Source organism: Pinus tabuliformis, chromosome 6 (assembly GCF_031772625.1).
Source record: "Pinus tabuliformis cultivar Carrire ecotype Pingquan chromosome 6, CPIR1, whole genome shotgun sequence".
Classification (NCBI taxonomy): Eukaryota; Viridiplantae; Streptophyta; class Pinopsida; order Pinales; family Pinaceae; genus Pinus; species Pinus tabuliformis.
Genome location: NC_142292.1, coordinates 3,599,971 through 3,617,380, shown reverse-complemented (window position 1 = coordinate 3,617,380; position 17,410 = coordinate 3,599,971). Strand labels below are relative to the sequence as shown.

The 17,410-nt window shown below is 39.7% G+C and overlaps 1 protein-coding gene and 1 pseudogene across 1 annotated transcript in view; both read left to right on the top strand.

Moving 5' to 3' along the window:
* Nucleotides 1–16,033, top strand: part of LOC149256915 (uncharacterized) — a 268,484-nt gene extending 252,451 nt beyond the window's left edge. The window contains exons 3-4 of the mRNA XM_089406570.1: nt 7,576–7,740; nt 15,851–16,033. Coding sequence (XP_089262696.1) covers nt 7,576–7,740; nt 15,851–16,033 — 348 coding nt within the window. The remainder of the gene's footprint in view (nt 1–7,575; nt 7,741–15,850) is intronic.
* Nucleotides 16,034–16,095: 62 nt separating this feature from the next.
* On the top strand, nt 16,096–16,939 carry LOC149256914 (putative gamma-glutamyl hydrolase 3 pseudogene; annotated as a pseudogene).
* The last annotated feature ends 471 nt before the right edge of the window (nt 16,940–17,410 follow it).

The window sequence follows — 17,410 nt, the reverse complement described above, 5'->3', positions numbered from 1 at the left end:
AGTCAATCAAAACCCCGTCGTTCATGGAGATTAGCGAGTCAATTGTATTTGCCTCTGGAAGCGAAGCCAATCCGGACAAAGAGGTCTCATTTAATTGAGTCTAGCTCATCTAGTTCATTTGAAAATTTTGTTTCAACATCGTCAGAGACTCCAGTTACTCTGATTATTTCTGGTAAGTCTGCCTTAAAAGAGGAAGTGTCGTAGTTACAGCAGGACATTAGAACTGATCCTAGGTTAACAGTAAACACTTATGTATCTGAAAAAACTCCATCTAGAGTTGATCCAGAACCCATATCAGTTCAAACCAAGGCTACATTTGAACCAGGAGTTGTTCAAGAACCTCCATCTGAGACTGAAGTTCATTTACCTGAACATCCAGACTTTGAGTTTTAGTATTCAGAAGGTGTCAACCCTCCATCATCTGTCGTTGCAGAGACTACACCTTCTTTGGCTCCATAATCTTTTACGGACCTGATGGTTAACCTCTTCCACCTGGTTTGATTGCTATAGAGGAGGTATTAGAGTATCCCCCATCTGACACCTCATTTCATTTTGGAACTGGGATTAATTTGTATCCTGCTACTCCTCAGTTTTCTTCATTTAATCCTACTTCATCGCGAGTTCCTATCAAATCGTTAGGAGAGCTTTTGGATAATTTAACCATGTATAAACAACCATCAACATCTACGAATGTATCAATTGATACAGCTGCAGCAGAACCTACTGCTACTACTCCTTCTTTTGGGTGTGGAGCCTGATTATCTTCTATATTCAAATGTCTCAGCCAGATGTATACCCCAGGAAGACTGTACACCCCTCCATGCGAGGGGGACTTGTCCCCCCCGCGGGGGTCTAGGGGGCTAATCCCCCCCGACTTGGGGGTCCAAGGACCAGCAGTCCCCCAGTGGGGTTTCGGGGGCAGCGCCCCTAAAGCTAAAAATAGATGTAAAATTGCCTTGTAAAAGTCTATTAATTTCTAGTCAATCTGGGCCGTTCATTAGGCGGATGATCTAACAGTAGAAGTTATGTTTAATTTAGGGTTTTTTGCCCTAGAAGGCAACCCCTCACTATATGAGGGAATTGTATTGCGTCTATGCATATCTATATTCTAAGTGAGGAAGAGAGAGGAGATTGAGAGCGAAGAGGGTGTTACATCGGATCTGTTGTAGGTTGTATCTCTTCAATTTGCTGGATAATATAATAAAATAAGGATTGGATATTTCTTCATGGACGTAGCCCAAACTAGGTGAACCATGTATGTCTATGTCTCTCTTGTTTCATGTGTTTTCCGTGTTTATATTTCTGCAATATTTTATTTGTTCCATTGCTCTGTAATATATAATTTTCTAACACCTTCAATGTTTACTAGTACACCCGAGTCACACCTATATGGTGCATCATTCGTTCCGGTTGGTTACCAATCACTATCTGGAACCCACTCAGGAGTTGCTTTAGCTCCATGGTCAACACCCATTTACTCACCCGGTTTTCAATATGGTCCTTCTCCCATGGAAACTCAACCATTTGATCCTGCATATTAGTATCAATATGGGCAATCCAGTTATCAAAGACCACTATATCCTTTAAACACTGGACTACCACCATATGGAGAGTAGTATGCCTATTCACCATTTCCTCCTTTTTCTGGGGGACAACCATATGAGAGTTTCCAACAGTATTCAGGTCAAGCTGGAATTACATCTAGTGGTTGGATACCCATACTGCCAGATCAACCAAGGGTTGTATATCCAATGCAACCTATTCAACCTGTGTTGAATGTTACCACTACACTTTCCGTTATGACTATGTCTCAAACACAAGCACAACCTGTTGTGTCTTAACCTCAACCTGCTCCTTCTTCCTTGCAACCTCAAGTTTCGAGGCAGAAGGCTCAAGTTTCTCGGGTTGTGATACAACAACCACTTATCTCTATGGCTCAATCGTAACCTCAGGCTAGTGCTCCTTCATCTGGAACGACTCAGGCCCAAATGGGTATTGTTAATCCACAACTTGGTCAGTCTTCCAGTACTGGGCAACAGAAAATGGTCCAACAACCGTGGCTAGCGCGATATCAACAACCACAATTCCAACAAACTCAACCTTAGTTTGGACTTGGTTCATAGGCTCAAACTGGATTTGGTCAATATCAAGCCTACTGAAGATCTGGGCAACAAAGCTTTGTAGGTTATGGACAGCCACGTTTCCAAACCTGTTATCAACAACAACCCTATACTGGTTATGTCCAATAACCTTATCAAAGTTACCAGCAACAGATGCCTTATGCTGGTATGCAAAGACCTACTGCTTAGGCGATTCCATCTTATCTTGGGTATGCTCCACCCAACCTGAATCAACAGTTGCCTTTTGTAACAACTCTAGAAATACCAGTTTTGAACTGGCTCGCGAATGATCCAATTGCGTATGCCCCTTGGTGGCCGACGATTCCTCATAAACTCCCCTCTGATATTCCTAAGTTCAATGGAAATCCAGGTGAAGACCCATCGAATCACGTAATGACTTTTCATTTATGGTGTTCATCCAACACTCTAAATGATGATTCAATTAGACTTCACCTTCTTCAAAGAATGCTTACTGGTCCAGCATCGAAATGGTATATTTAATTGCCTAGAGCTTCGTTTGATAACTTCACCATTCTTTCCACTACCTTTCTAACCCACTTTCAGTTACCCATCAGGTACAAAACTGGAACAGAACTTCTTACCAATTTTAAATAGACCATGTCCACTCATATATCTGATCATATTCATGAGTGGCGGCATCGTCGTCAAATGGTAAAGATGTATGTTCGTGATCAGCTTTTAGCTGAGTGGTTTATTAAGTCCTTATTGCCATCTATCACTGAGGATGTGGTGAAAGGAGGAGTTGTCACAGAAGAGCAAGTCATTGCTCGTGCCCAATATTTAGATTTGATGTATACACAATCTGTCACACTCTATGACAAAATGCCTGATGCTCCTAGACCAAATTTTTCCGTTCCAACCCCTCAAAAATCGAGTAAGGACTCTCATGCTGGTGACGGTGTGATCGGTTCCTCGAGCACGCAAATGGTAAGAGGACCATCTGGTCAAGCTCTTGCTATTTCTAGTCAAAATGCAAATGACAATTCTCTTACCTCAGAGATTCATGCCGTGTCATCTGACAAGAGAAAAAATCCAAAGCAACCAGGAGGCAAGAAGAAAGGGAAGAATAATAAAAAGAAGCAGGAGAATTCCACTCCTGAAAAATCATCTAAAACCCCTACTGTGGCAAGGAAACCTCCTCATTATCCATGTTTGATATGTAACGAGGAGAATTTTATGAGAGATTCTCCACATTGATCTGAGGTTTCAAAACTTTTGAAGGCTTCGAATACCTCAACGGTGTTGACTAATCCATTTCCAAACCCAGAAACTCATATGGTTGCCACTAATAATGCTTCCACATCCCAAGTGCTTATGCTATCCATTGCAAACAAACATAATGATGTTTTGATATCGACAAGGAATAAAGATTATGGGAATCCATCGTCATCAAACAACCAGGCTATTGATCAACCTAGTGCTTTGACAATGACTTCGCCAAAAGTTGTTCCACCCATTATTCCTGAATTAAAAATTAAACCGCCAAAGGGAGTTGTACATAAATCGACATTTAATCCTCGCGCTCGAGCAGCTCAGAATTATAATATAGTGGAGGATCTAGCTCAATCACCATCCGCTATGTTGACACTTGAAGTATTGCAAAATTGTCCCTCCCAAAAGAAGGCTTTGTTATCAGCAATAGGTGGAATTGATCCAATGGATTACAATCTTGTGGTCTTTAATCATACTGGATGCACACCACAGTTACCAGCACAACTCGCTTTCCTTATACAGGTAAAAGCCCTCAATAAAAATGTTCACCGAACCATCATTGATGAGGGGGCATCTACCTATATTATGTCAATGAGTTGCTGGAAAGCTCTTGGTTGACCACCCTTGTTACGATCACCAACAACACTAAAAGCGTTTGATGGAAGAACATACACTCCATATGGATTTTAAGTAGATTGCAAGTTGAACTGGGAGGAAAAATAGTAGATATTGAAGTTGAGGTCGTTGATGGAATCCTTGATTACAATATTTTACTAGGAAGGCCCTAGGTTTATGCTATGGTTGCGGTTGTGTCTACATATTTTCGAACGTTTGCATTTCCCTTCAAAGGTGGAATCACAGTCGTTGACCAACTAGAAATTTTTGCTAATAGTTCACAAGCTACTGGAAGCATTCCATTGAACCATGGAAATTCAAAATCGCTTCAAAATGTTGGAGTAGGTCTCCTAAAAGATCCTTCCTTGATGGGTACTTTTCCCTCCCGTATCCATCTGGTTTCACGGAAGTGGCCACAGTGGAAACCTGCCACATGATCTCTTCTACATCATCTGAGTTTGAGAAGAGTTCCGACTATTTTGATAGTGATGATCATCACAAGGTGTTTCCGCCAAGCCTCGTCAAATATTTGTAGCAATCAATTTACTGGGCTTGTGCGTAAACCCGAATCTGCACTCAACGAGTGTTTGGGTAGATAGGTCTTTAGAATATGGTACCTCTTCTGATCCTTGGTTTTGTATACATTCTATAGACGAAGGAATCATCCAATCAATGATGATAGGAGAGACACCATGGGAAGATTATCATCATCGTTCCCACCTTCAAAATGACAATGAAGATTATTCAAACGACCTCAATCACCCTTCAATTGTTGATTTTTTATTAAATTCTGTAAATACAGTAGATTCCGAGCGAAATCTGTCCAACATTGAAGAAAATATCTCCATTAATATTTCGACCAAACCTAATATTGTAGAGAATATTCACGTCGAAAAATCTTGTTCTCCATCAGAACTAGATAGTTACTGTGCTCTTTTTCGCGAATTCAGAGATGTTTTTGCATGGTCTTACGAAGAAATTCTAGGCATTGACTCTAGCATTGTTGAACATGAAATCAAGATGTACCCAGATATTAAACTAGTACGACAACGACTTTGACCTGTTCATCTGAAGAAATTCGTTGCCATTAAAGCAGAGGTTGAAATTTTTTTCCGTGCTGGCTTCATTTACCCTATTCCTCTCATCGATTGGGTATCAAATATTGTTCCTATGATGAAAAAACAAGGAACGATCAGAGTGTGTGTTAATTATAGGGATGTAAATCAAGCATGTCTGTAGGACAACTATCCTACACCCTTTATCAACCAAATTATTGATGAATGTGCTGGATGCGAAATATTTTCATTCATGGATGGATTTTGGGCTATAATCAAATAAATATCCGCCCACAGGACCAGTCAAAAACTGCATTTATATGTCCATGGGGCACATTCTCATATCGTAAATTACCTTTTGGTTTTAAGAATGCAGGGGAAACATTTTAGAGGGCAATGAATTATGCTTTCCATGACATCAAACACATCGTTGAACCATATCTTGACGATTTACCTGCTCATTCGTGAAAATGGACTGATCATCCGCAACATTTGAGAGCCATATTTTTACGTTTCCGACACTACAAGATATGACTCAATCTGCACAAATGTGTGTTTTGTGTTGGTTCTGGTCGACTGCTTGGTTTTGTAGTTTCTAAGGATGGAATTCGACTCGATCCATTAAAGGTTCATGCAATTCTTGACATGCCTCCACCTTCAAATTTGCTTTAGATTCAGAGACTCCAAGGGAAAGCAAACTTTCTGAGGAGGTTCATTCCAAATTATGCTGAGCTCGCTAAAGGTTATACACATCTTTTGAAGCAAGGGGTACTCTTCCACTGGAATCAAGTTGCGCAAGCTTCCTTTGATGCTCTCAAAGATTCCCTGATAAAAGCATCATTAATGTATGCCCCTGACTATCAAAAAGACTTCTACCTGTATCTCGTCGTTGTAGATACAACCATCGGTATGGTTTTAGTGCAAGAAGATAACATAATTGAACATGCTATATATTAGTTAAGTCGTAATATTAATGATACAGAAAGCAAGTACTCTTATGTTAAAAATTTGGCTTTAGCAGCCGTTCAAGCAGTACAGAGATTTCAACATTATATACTCCTTCACAAAACTACCATTGTATCAGATTGCAACCCTATGACATACATTCTGTCACGTCAATTACTAGGGGGGAAAATATTCTAAATGGATAGTCATCTTGCAAGAGTTTGATCTGGAATTCATCAAATCCAAATCAAAGAAGTCTCTCGTCTTTGCGGAATTATTTTGTGACCTTCCCTCGTCCTCCAACAATTTAACATCAGAAGCATCAATCATGGATGAGACTTTGTTTTTGATATCATCAAGTGATCCGTGGTACGGGGATATACTGATCTATCTCTAGACCCAATCTATTAGGCCTAACGCCTCTCACTCTGAATAGTGAAATACTCGATACCAAGCCAAAGATTATTTAATTTTTAGTGATAAACTTTATCGTCGTGGTGTCGATACAGTTTTATGAAGGTGCCTCATGCATGAGGAGGTTGAAAAAGCTTTGAATGATTGTCATTCAGGTGCTTGTGGGGGGCATCTATCTGGATATGCTACTGCATAAAATATCTTACAAGTTGGTTACTTATGGCCCACCATATTCAAACATTGCATACTTGCAGTCAGAAGTTGCCACGCCTATCAGATTTTCGATCGCAAAACCATATTACCACTTGCACCACTGCGTCCAGTCATTGATGGTTGCCCATTCACTAAATGGGGCATTGATTTCATGATATGTAACCCCACCTTGGCCGGGGGGCATAGGTATATTATTGTCGTTGTTGACTACTTTACCAAATGGGCCAAGGCGATGCCTACATTGAACAACAACGGTGAAACGATTGCTCTTTTCTTTTTCAATCATGTAGTTTCTAGATTTGGTGTACCATAGGCTATAGTCACAGATCAGGGGTCGCATTTTCTCAATCACATGATGTGAGTTAACTACCAGATTGGGACTGTCCCATGATAGTTCCACTCCATATTATATGCAGGCTAACGGACAAGTTTAGGCAATCAACAAAGTTCTTAAGCACATGCTGCAGAGAATGATTGGAGTCCATAAATGGAATTGGCATTTAATCATGTACTCATCTCTGTGGGCGTATAGGACTTCGGTGAGAAATGTGACTAGATTTACACCGTTTCAGTTGGTGTATGGTCTAGAAGCAGTCTTACGGATTCAGTGTGATATCTCATCCCTCAAACTCGCAATCGGCCTGCTACCTGAAACTTCTAAAGAAGAAGCTCGTTTGTATTGTTGGGTGATCTTGCAAGGAAGTGTTGATAATTTGTATTTGAGATAGAGCATTGTATTGTTGGGTGATCTTGCTATTTCATGAGGTTAAGAGGGCTTTGATGTTGGATCAAACAACTGGGTTGTAATTCTCCCTTCTATTTTAATAAATTTCTTCGAGTTTTCTTCCATATAACTGTGCAATTGTGAATGTTATTATTTGTGAATGCCATTATATGTTCATTATATTTCTGATTCCGTAATGATTATGATATAATAGATCAAGATGATTTGACGGTTCTTTGTTACTGTGTTTCTACAGGTACTCTCCAAGCAAGATAAGTACGAATATGAGTTGCAAGCTTTGTTAAGGGGGGGAGAGATCAAGCAAGGAGTTAAGCGGAAGATCCAGGTTGGTTCCTTTGTCTTTGTCTTGTCTATTATACATAGAATAAATCACGAATTTCTTCGAACTGTTGTTTCTAGGGTAACTGCCAAACCTAGAGGGCTAGTCGCTCGAAAAGACACTAATTTTCCCAGAAACAAATTGGCGACTCCACTAGGGATCGGATAGATGTTTGTTTTTTGTTATTGTTTGTTTTATAAACTATAGATGGAGCCTGAAGTCAGCCAGGTAGCTTTTGAACTACTCTTGCTTTGCAATTGCATAGTAGATGAATGCTGCTTCAGTCAATATCCGGTTTAGTTTATGAATTAAACATTTGACTTACAAACATTCTAGATGCCCTTTTGGTAGCTCAGTAACCTCTCAAGATCATTCCTATGTACTTTTCTCTTTATTTTCCATCATAGCTCAGCTTAACTCACTGAAATCAGCTGCAAATCTGAGCCAAAACCCACTTCAAATACACTCCCTGGCCCATCGCAATATCTGTCACTATAAACTAGTATGAATCACACTTCCTGAGTGTAGTAGGTGTGATGCATCCCTATTTCTGTGAAGCCTAGGTGCAATGACTGACTGAACCTATTTCCATTCTTGAAATTTGGGGTTTTTTGTCCTTGTTTTCAACTCTGTTTAGTTGTTTTTTGCTGCTTATGAATAATACCTCATTACTGAAGCCTTCTTGCATCACATAGATTAGCCTCCATTGATTAGGATTAGTAAATGTTTTTATGTATTTTTCCATAATTTACAATCCTTTGTCAAAAAGTTGCTTAAATCGATCTGTCGTTTTGGTACAAAAAGTGTTGTAACTGTCGTTTTGTGTCAAAAAGAGAAGTGTCGTTGAGTCTTCCTTCCCTGGATAGTCGATTAAAAAAAATTTCATGTATTTGATTTGATTTGTTGACATTTGAAGTGTTGAAAGCATTTTCTATTTGAAATTGAAAAGTGTCATTTAGTCTTCCTTTCTATTTTGAAAAAGAATTTGTCGAAACGTCGCTTTGAGTAAAATATTTCAGATATTTACTATACTTAGTTTTCCTTTTGGGCATTTTTCACATTAAGGGAAACGAAAAACAAATACATGCATTTTCATTTGCATAAATGGTTTAGGAAAATGGACAAGTGTGTGCTCTTTGCTCTTTGTTTGAAAGAATTGTAATCTTCTTTCCCTAGTAGCTAGGATTTTCATTGATCAAAATAAACAATGATTGTTTATCATTGTAGATTGCATTTTTAGGAATTTAAAATCAACATCACGTGGTGAACCATTGAAAGGCAAACTTTAAACAAGATAAACTATCAAATAAATTTCAATGAACTTAACAACGCTTTGGAACTTAACGCAACACATCTAGAGGTCTAGGCTAGAGACGTGTTCCGGCATCGTAAAATCTAATAACTATCATTTTCATTGAAGGTTGGGTGATTCCTCCTCCTTGATACAACAAGTGCTAGCACGGACTTGTGCTCCCCGTACCGTCACATATATATTGGGAGACCACAATAGACTTATATCCTTTATCCATAGGAAGCTAAGTCTGCCGCCCTATTGATCGCAATGCACTGAACACAACATTTGGGAAGATTGACTGTTGTAAATAAGTCATTGGTGATTTCTCTTTAATTTATCACCAAGGTGTATTTTACAGTTTTGTGATTGGTTTGGCAATCCCTTGGTCCAGATTTTCCAGAGTAGTCACTTTCATTCCTTTTTCGACTCTTTAAAAGAAAAGGTCCATCTCAGCACTTGTCACTTCAGGCTCATTAAAAATTGAAGGGGACTAGATTCATCTTTAGATTTTTCTCGACTCTTAAAAACTGAAAAAGCAAAGTTGTGTCAAAGCTTCATTAAAATTTATTAATTCGGAATAACATAATTTTCCCCTTAATTTTGAGTTGATCAAGTAATCCGCAATCATGGAAGAAATTTAATCAAAACCCCGTCGTTCGCAGAGACTAGCGAGTCAACCATCTTTGACCCCGGAAACGAAACCATTCTGGGAAAAACGGCCTCATTTAACTGAGTCCAATTCATCTTGTTTATTTGAAACTTTTGTTTCAACATCGATAGAGACTACAATTACTTCGATCATTTCTGGTACATCTGCCTTTAGAGAAGAAGTTCCGCAGTTACAAGAGGACATTAGAACTGATCCTGGTGTAATGGTATACACTTCTATACCTAAAGCAACTCCATCTAGAGTTGATCCAGAGAGTGAAGTTCACTTACCTGAACATCTGGAAGTTGAGTTCCAGAATTCAGGAGGTGTCACCCCTCGAATATCTGTCACTGCAGAAGCTATACCTTCTTCGGCCCCGGAAATATTTTACGGACCTGATGGTCTACCTCTTCCTCCTGGTTTGATTGCTATAGAGGATCCTCAAACCAGTACCCCATTACATTTTGGAACTGGGATTCATTTGTATCCTTATACTCCTGAGTTTGGTTCTTTTAATCATCTTTCATCACAAGTTCCTGTCGAATCACTAGGAAATCTTTTGGATAGACTAAACATGTATGAGCAACCATCAACATCTAGGATTGTATCACCTGATACAACTACGACAGAACTTCCTACTGCCATTCCTACAATGTTTGCTGGTATACCATCTGTTCCAGCGAGTTATCAACCACTAGCAGGAATCCATTTAGAGGCTGCTTCAGCAACATGGTCTGCTCCTATTTATGCATCCAGAGTCCCATCTAGTATTTCTTATGTTGAAACTCAGCAAGTTGATCTGGCATGCCAGTATCAATTTGGGCAGACCAGTCTTCAAAGACCAATATATCCTTTGAACACTGGATTGCCACCATATGCTTTTTCATTGTTCCCTCCTCGAGAACAACCATATGAGAGTTTACAACAAAATTCAGGTCAAACTGGAATTACATCTAGTGGTTGGGTACCAATACTGCCACGGAAACAAAGGGTTGTATATTCAATGCAACCAATCCAACCTGTGTCGAATATTCCCACTACACCTACTATTGTGACTGTGTCGCAAGTACAAGCATTGCCTGTTGTGTCTCAACCTCAAGTCTCTCAGGTTGCAATACAATAGCCTCTTGTCTCTACGACTCAATCACAACCTCAGGTTAGTGCTTCCTTACCTAGAACGACTCAAGCTCAAATGGGTATTATCACTCTGCATCTTGGTCAATCTTCCAGTATTGGGCAACAACAAATGGTCCAACAACCATGGCTGGTACAATACCAACAACCGCAATTCCAGCAAACCCAACCTCAGTTTGGGCTTGGTCAATATCAAACCTACCGAGGACCTGAGCAACAAGGCTTTGTAGGTAATGGACAACTGCATTTTCAAAATGGTTATCAACAACCACACTATACTGGTTATGTCCAACAACCTTATCAAAGTTACCAGCATCAGATACATTATGCTGGTATGCAAAGACCTACTGCTCAGGCAATTCCATCTTATCCTAGGTATGCTTCACCTAACCTGAATCAACAGTTTTCTTTTGTAGAAACTTTAGAATTACTAGATTTGAACCGGCTGACTAATGATCCAATTGCATACGCCCCTTGGTAGCCAATGATTCCTCATAAACTTCCCTTCGATATTCCTAAATTCAATGGAATTCTAGGTGAAGATCCATTGAATCACGTAATGGCTTTTCATTTGTGGTGCTCATCTAACACCTTGAATGCTGATTTGATTAGGCTTTGCCTTTTTCAAAGAATGCTCATTGGTTTGGCAGCAAAATGGTATATTGAATTGCCTAGAGCTTCGTTCGATAACTTCAGCACCCTTGCCACTACTTTTCTAACCCACTTTCAGTTACCCATAAGGTATGAAACAGGAACAAAACTCCTTACCAACTTTAAATAGACCACGGCCACTCACATATCTGATCATATTCATGAGTGGTGACGTCGTCGTTGAATGGTAAAGACGTATGTTCCTGATCATCTTCTAGCTGAGTGGTTTATGAAGTCCTTATTGCCTTCTATAACTGAGGACGTGGTGAAAGGAGGAGTTGCCACTTAAGATCAAGTCAATGCTCATGCCAAATATTTAGACTTGATCTATACTCAGTCTGGCACACTCTACGACAAAATTCCTGACGCTCCTAGACCAAAATTTTCCATTCCACCCCCTCCTAAATCAAATAGGGACTTTCACGCCAGTGATGGTGTGATCAGTGCCACAAGCACGCAAACTACAAAGGCTCTGTCTAAAAAATCCCTTGGCGTTTCTAGTCAAAAAGCAAATGACAAACCTCTTTCCTTGGAGGTTAATGCCTTGTTATCTAACAAGGGAAAGAATCCAAAGCAACCTGGGGGCAAGAAGAAATGGAAAAATAATAAGAAGAAACAGGAGAACGCAACTCCTAAAAAATCTTCTAAAAACCCTACTGGGCAAAAGAAACCTCGTTTTCCATGTTACATATGCAACGATGAGCATTGGATGAAATATTGTCCACATCAAGCTGAGGTTATGAAATTTTTAAAGACTTAAAATACCTCAGCAGTGTTGACTGATCCATTTATGAACCCAGAAACCAATCTGGTTGTTGTCGAGAAAGCTTCCCCATCCCAAGTGCTTATTCTATCCATCTCAAAATAGAAAAATGATGCTTTGATATCTACAAGGAATAAATATTATGGGAATCCATCATCGTCAAACAACCAGGCTATAGATCAACTTGGAGGTTCAACAACAAATTTGCTAGAAGTTGTTCCACCCATTATTCCTGAATTAACTATAAAGCCACCAAAGGGAGTCATACATAAATCGACATTTAATCCTTGTGCTTGAGCTGCATAAAATTATAATATAGTGAACGATCTGGCTCAATCGCCATCCGCTATGTCAACACTTTAGGTACTACAGAATTGCCCCTCCCAAAAGCAGGCTTGGTAATCAGCAATAGGTGGGATTGATCCAGCGGATTCCAATCTTGTGGCCTTTAATCATAAAGGATATACACCTCAGTTACCGACCCAACTCGCTTTCCTTATATAGGTAAAATTCCTCAATAAAATTGTTCAACAAACAATCATTGATGAGGGGGCATCTACCTATATTATGTCAATGAGTTGCTGGAACTTTAGGTTCACCACCCTTTTCATGATCATCAATGACATTAAAGGCATTCGATGGAAGAACATACATGCCATATGGGATTTTAAGTAACTTGCAAGTTGAACTGGGGGGCAAGATAGTAGAGATTAAAGTCGAGGTCATTGATGGAAACCTTGATTACAATATCTTACTAGGAAGGCCCTGGATTTATGCTATGGTTGCTGTTGTGTTTGCATATTTTAGAAAGATTGCATTTCCCTTCCAAGGCGAAATTACAATCATTGACCAACTAGCCTTTTTCCCTAACAATTCACAAGCTACTGGAAGCATTCCATTGATCCATGGAAACTCCCAATCACTTCAAAATGTCGGAGTAGGTCTCCTAAAAGACCCTTCCTTGATGGGTACTTTTGCCCTCCCGCCTCCACCTGGAAATGCGGAAGTGGCCACAGTGGAAACCTGTCATATGATCTCTTCTACATCATCTAAGATTAAGAAGAACTATGACCATTTTGATAGTGTGGATCACCGCATGGTATTGCTCCCAAGCCCCATAGGATCTTTGTAGCAATCAATTTTCTAGGCCTAGGCGGCAAACCCAATTCAGCACTCAATGAGTGTTTGGATAGATAGGTCTCTAGAGTATGGTACCTCTTTCGATCCCTGGTCTCGTATACATTCTAAAAATCAAGAATCATCCATTCAATGATGATAGGAGAGACATCGTGGGAAGATTACCACCATTGATCCCACCTTCAAGATAACAATGAAGATTATTCAAGTGACCTTAATCATCCTTCAGTTTTTTATTTTTTATCAAATATTGTAAATACAGTGGATTCCGAGCGAAATCTGTCCAATATTGAAGAAACTATCACCATTAATATCTCGACCAAACCTAATGTTGTAGAGAATATTCACATTGGAAAATCTTGTTCTCCAACAGAACTGGAAATTTATTGCACTCTCTTTCGCGAATTCAAAGATGTCTTTGCATGGTCATATGAAGAAATGCCAAGCATTGACTCGAGAATTGTTGAACATGAAATTAAGATGTATCCAGATGTCAAACCAGTACAACAACGGCTTCGACCTGTCCATCCGAAGAAAGCCGTTGCCATTAAGGCAGAAGTTTAAAAACTTTTATTCATAACACATCTACAAAACAGCAGGTCCAATATACTAACTTAAGATAGACAGAAAGCTCCCAACAGAATTAGAGTCTTCATCATCCTCAACCCTTTCTAAGCAATCGCAGAAGCACTCGCGGATGACAACAGGCTATGATGACTGGCTATTGGCAATGATAACTGGCAATACCTCCTACTAGCTATGATCAACTGGCTATAAGCGGCAATGACAACTGGCTCTCGGCAATGACCTAAAGGCGATGACCTCCTTGGCTCGCTCAACTATAATTGTTGGTTTGCCTATATATGGGGTTCCTTAGTCCCATTATTTCCCACGTGCTGGTTTCATTTACCTTGTTCCTCTTATTGATTGGATGCCAAACATTTTTCATGTAATGAAAAAACAAGGAACAATTAGAGTGTGTGTCAATTATAGGGATGTAAATAAAGCATGTCCGAAGGACAACTATACTACACCCTTCATCGACTAGATAATTGATGAATGTGCCGGATGTAAAATCTTTTCATTCATGGATGGATTTTCTGGATACAATCAAATCAATATCCACCCACAGGACCAGTCGAAGACTGCATTTATATGTCCATGGGGCACATTTGCGTATCGTAAATTACCTTTTGGTTTGAAGAACGCAGGGGAAAATTTTTAGAGGGCAATGAACTACGCCTTCCATGACATCAAACACATCATCCAACCATATCTTGACAATCTACCAGCTCATTCATGAAAGTGAACTCATCATCTGCAGCATCTGAGAGCCATATTTTTACATTGTCGACATTACAAGATACGACTCAATCCACACAAGTGTGTGTTTTGTGTTGGTTATGGTCAACTACTTGGTTTCGTAGTTTCTAAGGATGGAATTCAACTCGACCCATTTAAGTTTTAGGCAATCCTTGACATGCCTCCACCTTCAAATTTACTTTAGATTTAGAGACTCCAAGGCAAAGATAACTTTCTGAGGAGGTTCATCCCACATTATGCTAAACTCGCTCAAGGTTATACGCATCTTTTGAAAAAAGGAGTACCCTTCCACTGGGATCAGGTTGCACAATCTTCCTTTGATGCTGTTATCATTGAAAATTCTGTTGTAAAAAAAAAAAAATTAGCCTAGCTTAAAGACAGGGTGTTTTCGCAGCGCATAAATCCGTTAGCAGTTTCGCAGCGCCATCTGTTTTAGTGATTTCGTAGCGAAAACACTGACCTTGCACTGGCTGCGCTACGAAATTGGGAAATGACAGATATTTAAGGTGAATTGATGGAAACACTGCAGGAAACGAGGTTTATCAAACTGTTATATGTGGGCATGTACTCCATTGAAGGAAGAGGATGATATGGTTCGTTTGCAATATGCATATTCTCATTGTTGTCATTTCATTGTTTCTGGCAAACGCTGGGGCTATAGCTTATGAGATTTCTGATTATATTGTCACTTCATACTGAGGAGATCATGGGACCTGTATTATTCCTTGCAGACTTGCCGTTGTCTGCATATGCTTTGAAGGGGAACATTCCAGTGGTAGTTTTACTTTGCGCTCACAGCTGTTGTGGCAGGTTCTCATGATCACCAACGGAGGTCCATCAAAACTCTGTTTCATACCCAAGTCTCAAAATCGTGGTCCTTTTTGAAACCAATGCTCGATCAGAATTGGTTTATGAGAAGGCTTCTTTTCGTCGACTTATTCCAAGTTGTCGTTGCCTTGTGTCAATTGAAGGTTTTTACGAGTGAAAAAAGGATGAAGCGAAGAAGCAACTATTCTATATACATTTTCAAGATAAAAAGCCCCTTGTCTTTGCAGCTCTTTATGACACATGGCAAGATTCTGAAGGAGGAGTATTCTTTACATTTACTCTTTTGACTACACGTTCCTCTAAGGCGTTGGCGTGGCTTCATGATTGAATGCATGTTATATTGGGGACGGAGGGCGCAATTGATGACTTGTGGAATGACCTTTCTGGCTTTACATTTGAAATAGTTACTCAGCTATACGAAAGGATTGTTGTGTCCCAGTACCAGCTTTCAAGAGGAGCCATGAAGGACCCCATGTTCATACAACTAATGAAGATGCTGTACATTATTGTGAGACAAGATGTCATTCTTGTGGCTATTTTTGCCGACTTCCGATCGATCACCCTGGTTTGCGTAACACAGTGCATGGCAATATGAGAAATGTTAAATTCATTTCAGAATCAGAGGAGATTGATATTGTTGGCAGAAGCCGAGAAGCGATGGCTATGGCCATGACTGTACTACTTGTGTGTCTTAGTCTTTTTATTCATGTCCTTAATGTAGAACAGTCTCTGCGTATCCATCTGCCTTCATAAGATGATGCCATAATTCAGAAGATGCCAAAGCCGAAAGGAATGGAGCTCGTGAAAAGCTTAGCATGGTATCTAATGCCTCACACATCGCGGCTTCTTATGTCAAATTCGTAGAGTCGGGGGGTGCCAGGGTTGTTCCTTTAATCTACAATGAACCCACAGAAGTTCTCAAATAGAAATTTCAAGCAGTGAATGGTTTTCTTTTCACCGGCGGAAGCGCTAAAGATGGTCCTTATCATTAGACAGTTGAAAAGCCTTTTTGGAGAGCTCTAGAAGAAAATGATAATGGAGGATCCTTCCCTGTGTATGCCGTTTGCTTAGATTTTGAGATTCTTAGCATGATAGTTAGCAGGGATATTAACATTCTTGAAAGATTTGATGCTGTGAACCATCCATCAACCCTATCCTTTGAGAGTGACGCTGCGAAGAATGGTAGCATATTCAAATGGTTTCAGCCTCATATACTCAGTAAAATGACCTCAGAGCCTCGTCTTTTCCAGAATCAAGTGTTTGGGATATTTTTATGTACAGTGGTTGGAGATTTTAATGGTGAGGATATCCAGTGACTGTTGTACAGTGGCATCCAGAGAAAAATACATTTGAATGGGAAATACTAACAGTTCCTCACTCTGCAGATGAAATTCAAGTAACTCAAAGTGTTGCCAACTTTGTTATTAGTGAGGATCGAAAAGGTCGAGTTCATAGGTTTAACTGTGAGAGGTTGACAGAGCTTATATCTGCAATGATTTAGCAGAGTGAACAGGTTAAGGATCGGTTCTATGCAAAACATGAATCCCTTTTACACAGCTCTTGGCAGGTGATGGTTATAATAACCCATCAAATTGGCGTTGATATAAACCTGGCTGCTTGCCATGAGTAGATGTTTCCCCAATACAATTTGTATCAGGTCTTGGTCCGAGAAAAGCTGCATCATTACAGAAGGCTATTTTAAGGGCAGAAGCGTATTTATTCTCATAGAGACTTATTGACCACCCTTGGAGCAATGAAGCGGTTTGTATTTATAAATGCTGTAGATTTCTTACGGTTTAGAAGGACTGGGTAGGCTGCCTATAGTAATCATGTCATGGATCCATTGGATGATACCAGAATTCATCCAGAGTCATATAACTTCGTTTTAGCTTCTTATGTCAGGCAGCTATTGAAGCTCCAAGGATTCTTAATCTCTCGAGCAGTGAACACATTAGTGAATCTTATGGGGAGG